Below are 17,776 nucleotides of genomic sequence, written 5' to 3'. Positions count from 1 at the left end.
TCCGCGAGAGGTTCCTTCTTCGGGCCAAGCGATTGAAAATATCCGCGCGCGCGGTGATCTCGGGGGAAAGTGGGTTAGTGAGGCGAGACGTCCTCTCTCGCTGCGGACGCTAAACGATCGATCATTGCTCGCTCGATTCGAACCCCGGACCTGACCCATGCGGGCCGGGCCTCGATCGTTCCCGGGGATCGGGATCCAGGAGGATCCTCCTTCTCGGGGATCGATTTACTTACATGATGCCTGGCTGAGCTCAGTTTGGGTCTATCGCACACTGGACATTCTCGGGCCGGCGAATCGCCGGATAGCGCGTTCGAACTCTGTGCACGGTTTTCGCGGCCGGAGAACGCATAATTCTTTGGTAACGGGACGGCGAAGGTTTTGCGGCGCGGAAAGGTATTATGGCTTCCCGGATAGTTGCTCCATAACTCTCGATACATTCGATTTGAAGTTTTCGGCGAGCGCGGCTCGTGGGAAGACAGCTTCGCTGAGATATCTGGCGATTTAGCTGCTCCGGAGGAAGCTCTAGTTACGTTGCTCTTAACGCTTAGCCAACCGAACGACGAGATCTCCCCGTTTTAAACGAAGTCGAATAGAGAAATCTCCCACTTTTTTGTTGCCATCGATCGGTCTTGATCTCGAGTTATTCGTGATTCATTGAATACTTTCTCTTCCATTAGAAAACACAGTTTTAATTGAACTCTGTGAACACTTTGACTGTCGCGTCAGCCAATACGTGGATGACAGAATTGAACAAAACTTTAATTTATAAAAGTGAATTTTTACGTTAATCATTATAATATCTTAATTTTATTAAGATTTGCGAGAGGCATGAATGTTGAAGAAGCAATCGATGCCGTATAAGTTTGCTTTCCAATTTTCACGTAATTGGACAAGCGTTAAGAACGGAATTGGAAAGATCATTTCACGTCTTATTCTTTTCTTTGCCGTCAAGGTGTGCGATCGACGCTGTCGAGCCAATGATCTCGACGAAATTGTCGCCGGAAAAACGGCGGTAATTTCGGGTCGAGTGCCGCGCACCGAGTTCGATCGCGGTCCGCGCGGCGATCGTCGCCGATCGATGGATCGCGACGGTTGAACGCGAGCCAGCGGGAACGGGGCGAGAAGATGATCATTCCCGATCGAGCCTCTTCGTCCCCGGAAACCGTGGGACCACCTCCGGCTTGATTCCCGCGACCCTAATCGCGTTGTTAGATGTTTGTTAGTGAACTCGTCAGGCAAAACAAAGCGGACAAGAGGGCGAAGCGCGCGCGAGAGACGCCGGGCTCTGGGATCTGTCGTGAGTTGAAGGTTGTTCAAGGTCACTACAGGTCGACACCACCAGCGGGTCTCCTCGGATGGGACAAACGAAAGAACCAAAGGAGCAGGAGCAAAGGGGGCTACAGTCTCTGTAAATTCGTGGTCATTTTTTTCTCTTCGTCTTTTCCTTTCGTCTTTTCCGTAGCTTACGACCGCGATGCCACCGGATCTCTTTTCCGGATATCCGGCACCGCTGATATGCACCCATTCCGTGGTGCATGATACTTACAGCATGTTCCCCAACAATCAAACGCAACGCAACGGGAAAACGCGCTCCCGGTAGTTTCGGTTCGCTTTTCGTTAGGGGTTTCGTTCGCTTTAACATTATTTCATCAGCTTCCGGCGGCCTTGCGAGCCTGTGTCCCGACACCGGGGGCTGCTGCGGGGGCGGGACCGCGGCTGGAAGCGATTCGACGGGATTCGCGAGCTCGTGTTTCTTGTTTGACCACGCTTTTCGCGTTCCGAAGCAGAATTTCAATCGTTTCCTTCGTTGTTTCATTCGATTCTGTCAGTTGCAGACAGAGTTGGGCGAAATTTTATTCGAAGCTCGGAGAAATGGTAAAGACTAACGAATTCAATTTTATTCGACGGTATCGAATAAAAATGTCAGATAAGAATACAAATTTTAGATAAGAATTTTATTCGAACACAGGATTTCATTCGAATAAGAATTTATTCGTGCAGTAATTCATGCGGAAAAATAATTGATTCGAATAAAAATGATAGAACATGTGAAGTGTTTTTCTATAATTTATTCATTTACTTCTTCGATATTACCTCTTCGAGTTGATCGAATAAAGAATCTTTCGGATTATACGAATTAAGAATTATTCGAATAAAATATCCGACTGAAAGGAATTCATTCGGATAATTATATTAGAAAAATATTTATTCGAAACAATCCGACCAATGCCCAACTCTGCACACAGGGTGGTAGATCCTTCGATTTTCGAAAAATGTTTTGGGTCAGCTGTGAATCTGCTATCGAAGAACAAACCGATACTTTATTCTAGATTTAGTCGGGATCTATAAAAGATTTAACGCATTTTGTAGTACAAAATGCCGACAATTAGCCGACGATGTCCACGGAAATGGGTGTTTCGTTTCACTGTGCGACGTTGAGCTCGAGTTTCTCGCGCCACCCTGTACACCGGTGGATCGCGTACGGCACTAGGTGTCACATAGTCTCCAGGGATTGCCCGGGTATTTTTTTACACGGTTCTAGAACGGGGTCAAACAAGTCAGACGATTAAACGAACCCCTTCCCATCGATTTTCCAGGCCGCGCAACCCCTAAAGAGCCCGCCACGTGTTAAGGCGCTCAGTTAACGCTCGCTGCCAAGTTTCGGCTGACGGCAGGACCTCGCGGCTCTTCGTGGAATATATAAAAAAGCTAATCGGCCTCCGCGGAACCTATGAAATTCTAATTCGTGCAACGCGTTAATTAGAAATTCCGTTCGCCCCACCCGAGCCACGGCCGCGGCCGTCCATTCGACCTGATAAACACCTATCGCCTAATTCCGCGCGTTCCCTTTTTTTTTACCCTCGCAATTGGAACCGGTCCAAAGACGTACTAATTTTCCCTTACGGTATATGTATAGCACGGACTGTTGTTCTAATTCTGTTCGAAACGCTGCAAAATTTTCGATCGTTTCGCGGAACTTTCCTCAAAGTAGGTAAAATCGGGCCGGAATATTTCCGCGCGGTGACACGATTTCAACGAATCCCGTACAAAGCCTTGTCCCCCCGAGATTTTCCGCGCGTTCGCCGGAGCGCAATATTTCGTTTCAACGTAAGCGGATGGTGTTTTCGGTGCGAGATGCGCATAGGAAGAGCCGCGAGATCTTGGCTCGAGGTGGGGGCCGCGATACGGCGACCCCCGGATAGATTTCGACAGCCTGAAACGTAATCGCCGGCTTATGCATGAGAATTTCCAACATGGCCACGATGCTTTCGATCACGTACCCGTTTGCGAATGAGGCGAGTCCATTCCGCGATGGCCGTCCTCGGGCCTGAGGACCGGCGAGAACGTCGGCGCGCTCGAAACGGACACCGTCGGGGGCTTTTCAGTCTTGTCGTTCCTTATCAGTTGGTGCACCGGTGGTGGGCCTGCAAAAATCCCGATCGACGCCTGTTAGACACAACCAACGAATAAAAGAAAAAGAAAGAATATATAAAATAAATTGCTGTTACATTCGGAACAACAGAGAGGCCAGTAAGTCCTGCAAGAGGTATCTTGGAAAATGTGTATTGAAAGATTGCTGAATAAAGGCTGGGAATTGTTCCAAACATCGGCATTATTGTTAAATATTGTCAGTTGCGAAGATGGTCCGCCGTACGAGGCTTGACCGTTCGAGTCCCAGGGGTTACTCAGTAAACATGGTCGAAAAATGCCGAACAGCGTGACAGCGCTTGTCTTAATTAATTGCGAAGAGAACCGAGCGGCGCGATGGCGCTCGTCAAGGTTGACAAACGATACAAAAAGAAAGAAAAACGAAAGAAAGCAGCTATGCGATGTACGTGCGTCGCTGAAGTTTGATCGCGACGCAAGATCTGAACGGCGCGATCGCGCTGCTTGGGACTCGAACGGTTGAAGACACGTCAATCGTCCATTTGACCATTCAACCGAATCGCTAAAAAATGATCGTTTTCACGGAAAGGTATCGCGGCCGACAGCTTCCGCTGGATGCCGGCCCGAAGGAGAACGCGGCCGATGGGCTGCGTAAACTCGAGAGGCCGATTTCCAGCGATTAGCGAGCGCATCGAGGCGATCCGGTCGCAATCCGAGTACGGGCTAAAGATCAATCGACTGGACAATCCCGGTGTCCTTGGCACAGAACCGCTCCCCAAGGCTAGAGGCGTTAATCCCGGAAGAAGGGCGGTCTCTTTCGGCGAGATACAGTCGGAGTAGCATCTTGACCAAACGGATTTACGAATGCGCGGCGCGTAGAACGGCGGTGCGCGCCGCATCGGGCCGTTTCACGCTCGTAAAATTAGTTTCGTTCGCCGGCTGATATTTACGTCAGCCGTTAATTTAACGACAATACAGTCAATCAACCGTCCCGCCTCTCTCTCCCTGCTCGCTCGGGCCTCCCTCCGCCGCCTGCGCCTCTCTTACGCCTACGCCGCCATAAAGGCAACGTATGTATGATAAAAAGGGAGCACGGAGAATGCGGTTGGCCGTGGTCCAGGCATGCTTATTGCCGGAATTTTTCTCCGTGTATATTTTGCTTGAGAAAGTGGTCATTTTATTCTGTCCGTAAATTCCGTCTATCCGGCGTCGTTGGCCCACCCCCTCGCGACCCCCTCCGAGCCCCTCTGAAATAGCATAAAGTCAAAACTTTTCGGCCCTGGGTCTGATCGAGCTTCCACTTCAATCCCTTCCCCCCCCCTCCCCCGGCCCGTCTCCTCGCCACCCGAGCCGCGCTATCTATCCTCTTCCTTCTCGTTTTTATTTCTTGCTATCTGCGGAATTTATGCGCCGCCGCCGTGCAATTATTCCATTAATATATTCCCGCGGAATTGCAAAGCTCGCTCGCTCGTTCGCTCGCCTGTTCGTTGTCTTTTCCGGGGAGCGGTTCTCGCGGGAGTCTCAAGCTTCCTACCAGTGCCTGTGATTTCAATTGAACCTATGAGATGCCTGGGTACCCGGGTAATTTCGTGAGGTATACGAGATACATACAAAATAAAATCGTGTAGAACTGCGACCAGAATATCAAAATTGTATCAAAATTGACCGGTATTATAAAAATTGAACGGTGGTATAACGATTGAACAAAAATTGAATATGGTAAAATAATATGACAGAATTATTTCGATTTTAAGATACAGTTTATCTTCTCATAACTCTTACTTAAATGTTTAACTATATCAAATTCTGCATTAAAAATTCTGATTTAAAAATAAAAATATTATTGGATCAACATTTTCTGGCAGTAAACTATTCCGTAAAATAGAAATCATTTTTGCAGATCATTTTATCGTATTATATACACCGTTCAATGTTTGCATCATCAGATTAGAATTTTAGTCGTATTATCAGTTCTACTGCGATTTTATTTTCTCCTGTATTTCACGTATTTCACATATCTTATGAAATATCTGAGTACCCGGGATTTCTTTGTTTATCCGGGTATGTTACGAGTAATGCGGGTACAGTATACCGAGTACAGTAAGTTCTCCCTAATTTTCCTTCAGCTTGTAAACGAAAATGGAAAATGAGACACGATTATTCGAGCTTTGCACCTCGTTTTTATAATTGCTGACAGTCGGAAAGTATAAAAATGAGCCTCGAAGCTCATATAATCGTATCATCTCTTCCCAAATTGTCCATTTTTGTTTACAAACTCGAGGAAAATTGGGGAGAGTTTACTGTATCCCATAAGACCTCTACTTCCTATCCCTATTCGCGCTCCGACTGATTCGGAGAGCGTTTGATATCGCAAAGGAGAATATTCGCTGAAAATAATTACTTTGAAACGCGACTACCCGTTTCGAAAAACGGGGAGACGGACGAAATGAGCAGGAAATCCTTTCTCGGCTCGCAAAGGGCGCGGAGGTTTCCCAAAGGAAAAACACGGTAATCTCGTCAGCCGTCGAAATTAGCGCGGGAAACACTTTTCGAGCGGCTCTCGAGAGTACCGGTCGCATTTTCCAGCCTCTCTCTCTCTCTCTCTCTCTCTCTCTTTCTCTCTGTGCTCTTTTTTTCGGGAAAAGCCTCCGCCAGCCGGAAGTTATTCCTCTTTTTCATCTCCATCCAGTGACTTCCGTTCCGGCGGGGGTTATCGTTTGATCGATGAAAGAGTTAAGAGGGGCGAGGGCAGGGCGGGGGTGTGGGCCGGGCCTCGGCCCGGGGGTGGAAAAACGGGGGTGAGGGCGTGATAAAGGGAGGCCGACGGAGAATAGAAAGAAAATAGAGAACGGAAAGGGAGAAATATAGGGAAAATGATCTATAGAACGCTGAGCAAAGTAGATCCCGATAACAAAGGACGCCCCGATAAGCCGCCGGATGAGATTGAACCCGGGGACAAAAAACGTCCAACCTCTGACCGCTGCAAATTTGTTACTTAAACCGGCCTGGCGCGGCGAGAGTCGATTCAACCGCTACGCGCGAGCATCGATTCATCGGACCGGAATGTTCTACATTACCTTCTCGCGATCAACAAACGCTAATTTCGCTAAAGCAAATGCCGAATTTTCTTGGGCGCCGAAAGAAATCGCAGAGAAAATGATCATCGAGAAATCGTATTCTATCGACGCATCGGTTTTCTGACGAATGCAACCGCTTCCATTCGATGCAACCGCGTCTTCTTCACAAATGCAACAAAACAGCTTCCGTTCCGCAAATTCCTTTGGAACGTTCTTGTGTGTGAATTAAAGTGATTCATCGAAAGAAATTAAAATTGAAAAATCGAGTTGTATATGATAAGAACAACTTTATCATCGTTCTTGCGTTTCTTATCAAATTAGGAAGATACAATTCATTATCATAAAGATACGGGCGACGCGTCAGCCGAAATGTTGAAGTACACACTTCGTTCGTTAATATTCTACGAGAACCCAAAAATGAAACGAATTAAATTACGTTTTCCGGAAACAAGGGATTTCTTAATCTACTCTGAAAGAAGTGCATTCGCGTACGCGAAACGCGCATCGTTGCACTCGAGAGAAATACGAAACCGAAGACGAAGCAGAAGAAATAATTTCTGACGCGAAGACACCACATTTCCTGATCGGAGTTTCGCGGTTTCCGTGCAACAAATTTATTTTTACAGTCGCAAAACTATTGTGCAACCGGGAGACTATGGCGCTGAATGGACGGTCTGTGTCGCAGCCGGCGATTCCGCATAGCGATAAGTGTCCTCGGATGGGTTAATTTTAGTGTCGCGCCGGAAAAAAGGATAAAAATACTGTAAAATCATGGTTTCGCAAACGGCGGCCGGTAAACAAGGTCTCTGCGCGGTCGAGGGACAAGGAGAGACCGCGCGCGCGAGAGAGGGGCGAGGATGGGAGAGAGACAGAGAGAGAGAGAGAGAGACAGAGAGACAGAGAGACAGAGAGAGAGAGAGAGAGAGAGAGAGAAGAGCGTCGGCGTCCCGATGCATCGCTTTTGTGACGCGTTCGATTCGCGCCGCTGCGCCGGGAAATCACAACGCAACGATTCGGAAACGTTTCATGTTACCCGGCTGGCAGCGGATTTAGAATCCTTCGAATCACAACGCGTTCAGACTTCTTGGCGTTTGAAGTTACGATTTGTTGATCTTCGCCGCTTCGGATCGCAACGCGTTGTGATCGGCCGACGCTTTTAGACAAGACAGCCCCGAGCTTTTCAGACGCTCGGAATCACATTGTCTTCGTTCCGTGCGGTTACTGGCTTCACGACGTGTTGATTACTCTGCCATTCGAAGCACAACGAGCCGATTCTCAGAGCTCTGGGTCACAACGCGTCGATTCTCCGGGCTCCGTGTTGCGACTTCTTCGCTCTCGGCGAGTAAGAGCTCGTTTTGTCGACTCTCAGACATCAAAGTCGCGACGCATTGGGTCGCCGAGAATCGCGATAAACCGCTTTGCTAAAACTTGAGAATCGTAATGCATCGCATACTCACGCTGAGAATCCCAATAGAACGCGTCGTTACGCCGAGAATTCGAACTTTACGTAATATTTTAACTCTTTGCTTCGGGAGTTAACTTGCCTCGCTTGCAAGTGTCCCAGATAAAATCCCGATAAATCAACTCTCAGCTTCGGAAATCGGCTGACATTTATTCCGAAGGTTTCAGATCACAACTCACAGATTCTCAGCGGCGAGAGAGTCACGAAGCGTCGCTTTCGCAAGCTGCGAATTCTAATCGATCGACTTCAGAAAACCATAAAGACCCCATTGAGTCAACCCTCGGCTCCGAAAATCAGCTCATTTCGATTCTAAAGGCTCCGGGTCACAGCTCACAGATTCTCAGCGCCGAGGGTCACAGAGTGTCGCGTCCCCAAGCCTGGAACCCCAAGCATACGACCTCCGGAGCGTTTCAGATCCCATTAACCGAATCGCACGCGCTGTAAATCTGAACGTTTCGCTGCGAATTAGTCCCGAAACAACGCAGTGATCCGGCTCCGCGATGTATCGGGACGCGACTCGCAGTGCGTGGCAGCGTTGCAGCGTCGCATCGTTGCAAGTGTCGCGTCCCGAGCTGCAGCTGCAGCGGCTCGTCGCCGCGGAACCGGGTGACAGCGTGCGCGACCACTAAAAATAAGGGCGAACGTAGAGGTTTTGAAACTCACTGAAGCTAGCCGCTGGCTGAGCATGATCCGCGGCCGTGGCTGCGGACGGAGGGGTGTAGCTGCTGCAGTAGTACGGCGGGTGCTCTATTTTGATCGCGTTTATTTGAGGCTGCATGTCGCTGAGGTCATGCAGTATGGACGCTGAAACCAGACACACATTAGCGGTTACGGATCCTCGCGCGTTCGTACGTCATCCGGCTCCTCCTCGTCGTCCTCTTCGAAGTCGTCGCGGTCGTCGTAGTCGTCGCCGTGGTCGCCGTCATCGTCGTCTTTTAGTCCGCGTTCCCTCGCGGTCCCGATTACCCCGTGGAAATCGCACTTCCGCGCGTTTTTCCGCACCGGTAAAACTTCCCCGTCCCTTCGCGGTACTTCTCGCCAACTTTTGCAACCCCTATTAAAAACTTTCCGAGCCGCGGTTCTATGATCGAACTCGCGATAGATCGTTGCTTAGCGATATCTCTGAAGCTGGTTTAGATAGAGTTCCGTTACGGCTTGAGAGTTGATCGAAGGGAACGGGAAAGCTTCGGTGCATCGGCGCACGTGGTTCAAACGCTAGAACTACCGAACCCTAAGCACGATGTCACAACCACGACGAGATTAGACTTACTCGAAGTTCGCATAATTTCTGTTGTAATACAGTAGAGGCTCCCGTATTCGTACATTTATTTCTAGAATATTCTGCTATCCAAACGATCGATCTGTTGTCCAATCATTGCATTATTTAAATACATAATCGTCTAGTAGAATGAAATTGTTGAAGAATAGAATGCTTTGGTGTCAGGATATTAAAAAAATAAATTTTCATACAAGATATTCGAAACTGTCCGGTGGTTCTAGCGTTAAAGGTCACTAAACTAGACGTTCGGACGTCAACGTTCCTCAACCCCTTGCACTGGAATAACGAGCCAGACCCTGGTCATGAAGATTCCAGGCCCAAATGACTAAATATTAGTGTAATTTATCTCTGCGAAATTGAAATAAAATTCGCTCGAAATTCGAAAGAAAAATTGTCTAGCCGTATCGGGGGAAGGTTTAAGGGCGAATGAATCGCCAATGAACGCAGTTGTGGAAGAGATCGTAGTGCAAGGGGTTGGGAGAAAGGCTCGTTCGGAAAAATGTTCGCGAAATCGAAAGCGGCTCTCCAGCCTTGTCGCGGGGAACGATCTTGGGCGAACAGCGTCGGTCCTGGTGAGGGATCGGTTAATTAATCGCCGGCCGGCCATTAGAATACGCTCCAGTTACACGTTCCGCTGAATCAGCGGCCCCGTAAAATAATAGGATTCCAGTTTGTCGCAGTTGGCGACGCGTAAATATAGGGATCCACCGTGCACGACGGTCAACGACCAATTAGGTTGAGCTAGTGCCGTAGAATTTGCATCCTGTGTAAGCAACTCGCTCGTAAACCTGCGTCCTCTCTGCTAGAGACACTCCGGGATCGCGAGACCTCACGACGCGAGGGCTGTCCACCGAGCAACCCCCTTCCCGGACGCCCTCTCACCCCCTTCGACCTTCCACCGGCCTACCGACCAACCCTCTCCCCGGGCCTCTTCCCCCCTTCGCAGAAATATCTTCCTGACTTCTTTGGCCCGCCAGTAATTTACGCGGCAACGACGATTGTATTTCTCGCGGACCGGCCTAGTAATTTTATGTCCGGAATGGTGGTAGCGGCCCGAGAAACTATTCCGTTTCCGTGACGGGTAATTTAAATTCTCGCCAGGGGGGCGCGGAACGATCGCCCCGGAAAGACAAAGGGCTGACTTTGCGGAGACATAACCCCGGAATAGAGGAAAATATATACACGCGGATTGTTTCGTTTTCTTTCTTTTTTCCTTTTTCTCGGGACCTTGGACATCGGTCGTGCGGAGGCATTATTCTCGAGTCCTACGCTTGGAAAATTATTTCAACCCCTTCTTCGTTGGCGATGCTGAAGCTTGCGTGATGTTTTGAAATTTTATGCAATCGAATGTTCCGAGTACTTTTGGAGTTTTAACACGTCGACTGCCAACGATAATGATTATAAAAGTCACACGAAATTGGAACGACCGATTTCATAATTAGACTGTGGATTTTATTTATTATATAATTTAAAATAGTGTAAAAATTAAAAATATTTTGGAACGTCAAGGTATTATTTTTGGTCTATTGAGATGATTAAAGGACGAATGGAGCTGCTATATGGAACTCGATCCTTGCAATCGATGCAGACAATTTTTATTTTGCATAAAAATCCGCAGTCTATTCGTAATATAAGAACAGGGGAGGCGAGATTTATTATGAAAACTACTTGTATAATACCCTTGAATCTTGCAGATGAAAACCAATTTTGATTCACTTCGTAGACTGCACTAAAAAGCGAGTTCCAAGTTTGTGAAGAAAGATCGTGTCATCCATGTATGACCGAGATGGTAGTCAAAGTGTTCGCCCTTCAAAAACGAAGCGTCTGCACGTTACATTTCTGTCTGCACCTTTCTTTGTGCTTAACAAGCTGTTACAAATTTCAGTTTGTTACGAGTGAATGCACTTAATTTCGTGCACATGGAATGAATAAGATCGTACAGATGGAAACGGTCTAGAACAATCTACGCGTTTCGGAGATTAAATAATTTCAGGAGGTTCGAAGACTCGCTATCGGTTGCAACCGATTGCACAAAATAAGTTGCGTTCTCTTTGGAGAACTTGGGCAATTAGGAGAACTCGAGCGGAAAGAGAAGTAGAATTCCTGCGGATCGATCGATTGTTCGTAGAAAATCGAATGCAGAACCGAGGAGCGTGGAACATTCGTAGATTCCTGGGGAAGAAAATCGCAGGGGATGGTGGGAACAATGCGGGGGTTGATTCTGTAAGACAGAAGTACGCGAGAACGGAAGGAAACGGCGTTCTTGCCGGTGGCTCCGAAAGATCGAGCTCGCCTCGAGCTAGAGAGAAAACGACAGGCTGGAATTCCTAACCCCGATACATCTGAAAGGGAAAGAATTATCGTCTGAAAGGCTGTCCGTTCCAGGATCATCGATAAAAAAAAGACAAATAAGACGGCGAGTATTGTCGAAAGATTCAATTGGGGGAGCGGTTTTGTCCTCGATCCGAGGCCCCGCCGCCCCTCGCGGAGGTCCCAATTACAGAATTAGTCCGAAACCGGTCTCGGCGAGAGCACGGATATTTATTCGGCTCGACGGATTTCTAACCGGGTTCCGGATGCTGACGCGGATCCATCGTGGTACAGGTGCGCCCTCGGCCGTTCGCCGCTTCTTTTTCCACGTTTTTCAACCGCCGTTGCCCCGCCGCGCCACCCCCCGTGTCCCGCCGCTCTCCACTTTTTCCCTTCCGCTCCGACGGATCCGGCCCACCCCCATCCCCCAGAAAATGGCTTTGATACGATTCCCGAATCGCAATTCCTTTCGACGAGGGTGATGTTTTGAAATGGTCGATCAATTTGTACGTTTCGTTCTTTTTCTCGCGAGCCGGCCTCGTCATTTTCTGCGGCCGCGGTGCATCCCGGAAAAATGCGCTGCGGAACGGGTTAATGATCGTTGCATACCGTGCTTCAATACCGGAAACCATCCAACCCCTTTCTTCCTTTTCGTACAATAATTTTATACAAGTAATAGAAGTCTGTAGAAAAATTGGGTTAATATTTCTATATTGTACAAATACACGTAACGAAAATATCTGACACTGCAACTAAGTAACTGTTATCCGTACACAATACGAAATATGTAACAAAGTATATATAACAGTTTTCGAGCGAGTTACTGTGCCCTTAGAATGATGCATAGTTAATTTCTGCGTGTCAGTTATTGAGCCTTTTCTAGTTATTTCCGGTGATTGTCGAAAACACATCAAACCATAATCAGAAAAGTTATTCTCCGCGTTTTATAGATCTTGAGAAGTTTACTATATAATTTTTATTTCCATAATTGAAGGAACTGTAATTATCTTTCTTTATTTTACAAACCTACTTAATAATAATTATTATTATAACATGTTTTGATTCGGTTGCGAAAGTTACAGATCGAATTTTATGTAAAAAATTCAATATCTTTAATTTCATACTAATGTCTTGCACTCGAAGCCATTTTAACTGTCAATCTAAAACAATTTTTCTGACTTGTAGTATTTCCATTTTATATGACGAAGTGAATTTTGCGCATATGAAATTGTGGCTTGTAACTCATACAACAGTTACACTTTTAACAATGTTTTAAATTTAAATATTAACAATATAAAAATTACTTTGGAACGTGATATAACAATTTTTAATGGTACCTCAGGTTCACTACTCGAGTGCAAAGGATTGTAAAATAAGCAAAATTCTTGCGAGGGCACAGTGTCTGGGGGGTGGTACAGTAATTGACACAGTTACCCTGCAGCGTCAATTTTCGAAAAGTTCCTCGTGCCTCGAAATGAAATTTCGATGATCCCTCGGTTCTAATCCTGGCCGTACATGCCGTTTTCCAACCCCCTCGAATTCCATAACAGAGAGATCCGCAGCCCCCTCGGGGTGGTGTGCGGCAGCAGCGTGTTTCTATTATGGCCCGTCTTGCACGTCACGCCACCGACAGGATATTCTTCTCTATTTCACATCATCCAGGCCCGCGCGCGTCCCCGCGGAAATTGCACCCCTTTTTATCCGGAGCCTACGTGGCTCCGAACATCGGCCGGAAAAAAAGCCCCGGAAAATACCGGGCGCGCAGCACACACCCACCCTGCGGGCCTCTCTTCCACCCTTTTCCCTCAGTTTCCGCGCGCACATGCACATGCACGTGCACCCTGCACCGTGCACACGGCCGCCGTTTTCCCCGTACGTGTGTCACGTCGCATTGTTGACAAAAAAGAAAAAAAATAGAGGAGAAAAGGGAGTGAGTGAGTGAGTGAGTGAATGAGAGAAAGAGAGAGAGAGGGGGGTGGCGGCCGGGAGCGGAAAAAATTCGTCGAAAATCGCGCACGGCGGCGCCGGGCCGGTGATTCAGGAATTTTTATTCTGCGAGAGGGACACACTCTCTCTCGGCCGGCGACCAGGAACTTTGCGAGAATCTCCGGGAAAATTCGGGGGGTGGGGGCTGAATACGGATGGTTAACCCTCTGCGAGGCGGCTCCATAGCTCGAGGAGGGCCGTGATGGAAAAACGTCGGCCCCCGATCGCGGAGAAATTGTTTCCGAACGAGGAGCCGGGCCACCCATTCTCCCTAGGCCGTTCTGAAAATTCTCTAGGCTCTCTAGAGAAAATTGTGGAAACGCGGGAGGACGAGGGTTTAACATTTTGCAATCGAGTGACAACTCTAAGGCACCGTTAAAAATTCTTATATCACGTTTCAAAATAAATTTACCATTATCGTTTATATTTAGAAAAAAAAACTATTAAAAGCGTAACATATGTATAATATACATCGGGTTGTACAAAATGGAAATACTGTAGGTCGGGAAAACTATTTTGTATTTCGTGTTAAAATGGATCCGACTGCAAAGGGTTAAGACGGAGCCATTCCGAAAATTTACCGGAATTTGTTTGCAAAGCATAATTTTTGTTATAGGATACGTACAAATGAACTTAAACAAAAGAGAAACAAAAGAAAAATGTCAACTTTTTTTTTTAGAAAAAACAATTTCCTTTGAACAATTTTGTCTAGTCGTTTCGTGATCGATCTATTGTTTATTTACGAAGAGATCGACTGTATTGATTTATCGACTAAAAGACTCTGTGATAAATGCACCGCGTAACTCGTTTTCGAAGTAAAGTGGACTGATTGGCTCCTGAATTGGCCATATACGTATATCTCACATAATTATCTAAAATATTTATTTAGAAGATATTTCATAAAATATTTCATCCAAATAAATAATCAACGAATGAAAAGCGACTGTTTCAAATTACTTTAAGCGCGACAATATAACTTGCCGCTGCGAAGAAAGAAAAGTCTAACCCCATTGCGAAACGAGTTGTCCGAAATTGAATTCCCCGGTTAACAGGTTAAAGTTCTCGAACCCTCGAAGTTCCCAAGACTTTCGGAGCAGAATCGTAACGACGAAACGGAAGGAAAAGACCCGATGAATTTTTGAGGTCGCGGTTTAGATTGGATCGAGGCGGACCCGAAATGTGAAATATGAAAGGCCGGCTAAGAGATTCTAATCAAGATGGAGGACCCACTAGCTCCCTTGGCGAGCACTTAGCCGAAAGTTATGGCACTGGTAAACAAGCTGGAGGACGTGCCACGAGTAGAGACGCTCCCGAGCAATTCACTTAACCGAGGATCATCGTGTACCCATAAAACGGACGGCGCTCGGACCCGTGTTTATGGGGACCTTTGCTCATCGCGATGGCTGCCGCGTGGCCATAGCGTCTGGCCGTTACCAGGTGGACCACTTTGGGGGGAGCGTTTACTTAGATCGTTTATTAACCCTCGCAACGCTACGTGTCAATCGTCGGTGCGTCAATTACCTCGCTCAGAGTATTTATCTAGATCGTTCGCGTAATTGCCCAATTTTTGGCAATTGAATAAAATAAGAACAGAAAGACTAAATAAGTAGACTTGCGGATTTAATGCAGTTATGAGAACAATGGGTAAGTGAAATACACAGAAGACATTAGAACAACGTAAGAATTTTGTCGCACTAGTTTTAATGCGTTGAAAATATTAAAAAGAGAATATACACAAGGACACTTGAAAAACGGTATAGCTTTTTTAAAACTGGATTAAATGACTTGAATTTGTCTTTGGATGACAGAAGTACTGATCAACAGAAAAATCCATAGCGGCGCTCGAAGATCTTTCGACAGCGAATACTACATTCTAAATTGTTAATTCGACAATTATCTGCTAGGAAATCCCTCTCGGGGAAACGTAATCGCGCAACAATGAGATACGGAAGCCGCGAAAGCGAATAAGAAGAAGAAGAACGAAGAACGGGAGGAAGAAACAGCTTGGAATCGATGCGACAACCCTCGGAAAGGTAGACACGAGGTTGCCTAAGTCAGCGATGCTCTCAGCGGAGCAGCATTCTGTGCTAAAAAGAGGGAAGAAATTAAGAAATGACGTGGAATCGAGATGCAAGGATCGACGGTGCGGGTAGGACGTAGCCGGGTCGGGCCGAGAGGAGGACACGATGGGTGCGGGGTGGCTGCGGGACGGGGAGGGGAACGGGAGAGGACGCGGAGACGCGGAGACTCGGGAGAAAGAGAGGCTGCGAGGCTCTCTCAGCAGTCTCTGAGGCCGTGAGCATTGTTCCCCGTCTATTAATACACCGGGTTGCATACTAATCTCCTGCCACGGTGACGCGGAGGGGATTACAGGGGAATGGGAGGATGGCAAAAGGAGGAGGAGGAGGAGGAGGGTGGCGGTGGCGAACGGGTCGGGGGAACGAGGCGGGAGAAGGGAAGAAGAGAGGAAGGAGGAGGAGATGCATACGTCGAGGCTCGCGCCGCTTCTCGATACGCGCTCCCCTGCCCTATTATTCCATTTAGTGGCGATGCACGCGTGCCACGATCCTCGCTCCCTCCCCGTTCCTAAAGGAGATCGGCTTAAAACCTGATCTCTAGCATAGATACATCGGGCCGAGCCCGCGATGCTATTGGGAAACGATATTTCTCCGGCTGGAATTACCGGAAATAGTAAATGCCGGCGGATACGCGAGGAGCAACGCGGATGCACCGCGCCACGCCGCGCCGCGCCGTGCCGCTCGCACCTGATGTGCTCTCTCCGCTCGGAGATTAGGGCCGACCAGCGGGATTAGGCTAGGCCAGGGGAGCCAATTACTGTGCCGTGTCGGCGGACTTCAGGAGTTTTCGCTGCTGAAGACAACTTCAACAATTTAATTGTACTTCGTACAACGTTAGAGAGGAGGAAGAATACTACTTTCAAGCACAACAAAGATTAATTGTCTGACATAGTTACGTAGTAACTGATAGAGGCTTCAAATTGCATGTGATTATATATACATGATACAGTTATAAAACAAGTAAAATTTTATATTACGAAAAGATATATAATTTTTAAGATAATGTCCCATTCGATACGTGTTCCATTTAAAGCGGTTTGCCCCTACCTTGAGGAAGCCGGTTTCGATCAGGAAACGATGAGTGCCTGATCCAACATTTTAGGAAGTAATGTAATCCAGACAAAAGTATCCGAAGTTCCATCTGATGAACATATTTTAAAAAAGATTTTCTGGATTTCGAAAAGCACGTAGGAGATTGTCAGAATTTTCTAGGGATCTAATTTTTTGAAGTACCAGAAATACCTAACACACCAAAATTGCTGGAAGAGTACCTGAATAACTGAAATAATTAACGAAGCCAGCTTGCATACATCTGAAGTACTTGACATACCGAAACGATTATAGATTCGAAAAATAGAGCTACCAGAATGCGCCTGCACTTTTAACATTACTGGAGAAGTGGCTGAATTATCAAAATTATTGGCAGAGTGGTGTTAGAAGAACCAAAAGTATCTGTTCGCACCGAAACGATCAGAGACGGGGGATAATCGAAGCACTAGAAACGGTACCCTAGCTGGTACCCGAGGTGCTCAATTCGGGAAAGCGACCAGATTCTCCGGAACAGTTTCGAGCCATTGAAGAAGCTGGCACCGAGATTTCCGGGCCGCTGCGGCGATCAATTCGAAGAAACGATATGGCCCCTGAATCGCATTCCGCGAGAGATATCGCTCGAGAATGTTGAGATCTGCATAGGAACGGAAGCGTGCCGGTCATTCGTCAGGTCCTCGATATCGAAAGACGAGTGTGAAGTGGTCCCGGGGCACGTCGGAAGGATAACTGTCAAGTGGCGGAGCCGCGAATCGCATTCCGCCTCTAAAAATACGCTGTTCGTTCGCCGTCGACGTTCCCGACGATAAAACCGGGGGCCCATCAAAAGGAACGAGCGTCCTCGATAATCAAAAATTCATTCTCTGTAATTCAACTGGTTATTTATCCGGCGGATCTCGGCTCGTGCGTCTGAAAAGGATGCTTTCAAAAGGTTCTCCAGATATCGATTTATTGATTACCTTTCGAAAGCATCCGTGAAACGCGATTCTAATCGAATACTGTTTGTTCTCTTTACTGTTCTTTTTTTTTCTTCTTTTGTCATTGTTCTTTTTCTTTTTGCAGTTCGAACGTTTTGCTGTACGTTTCTTTTTATTTATTTTTTTCTTTTCTCTTTTGGTAATTCATTGATTCTCGTAGTCGGAGCAGAGAC

At 47.1% G+C, this 17,776-nt stretch overlaps 1 protein-coding gene across 9 annotated transcripts in view; it reads right to left on the bottom strand.

The window, feature by feature from the left end:
• Positions 1-17,776, bottom strand: part of NfI (Nuclear factor I) — a 109,861-nt gene that overhangs the window by 27,381 nt on the left and 64,704 nt on the right. For all 9 annotated transcript variants that reach the window (XM_033478735.2, XM_033478740.2, XM_033478741.2 and 6 more), the window contains 2 exons: positions 8,590-8,730; positions 3,282-3,425 (listed from right to left, as the gene is read on the bottom strand). In XM_033478735.2, coding sequence (XP_033334626.1) covers positions 3,282-3,425; positions 8,590-8,730 — 285 coding nt within the window. The remainder of the gene's footprint in view (positions 1-3,281; positions 3,426-8,589; positions 8,731-17,776) is intronic.

This window comes from Megalopta genalis, chromosome 2, assembly GCF_051020955.1.
Source record: "Megalopta genalis isolate 19385.01 chromosome 2, iyMegGena1_principal, whole genome shotgun sequence".
NCBI lineage: Eukaryota > Metazoa > Arthropoda > Insecta > Hymenoptera > Halictidae > Megalopta > Megalopta genalis.
The sequence above is the reverse complement of the archived record's forward strand: the minus strand, read 5'-3'. Positions and strand labels throughout refer to the sequence as shown.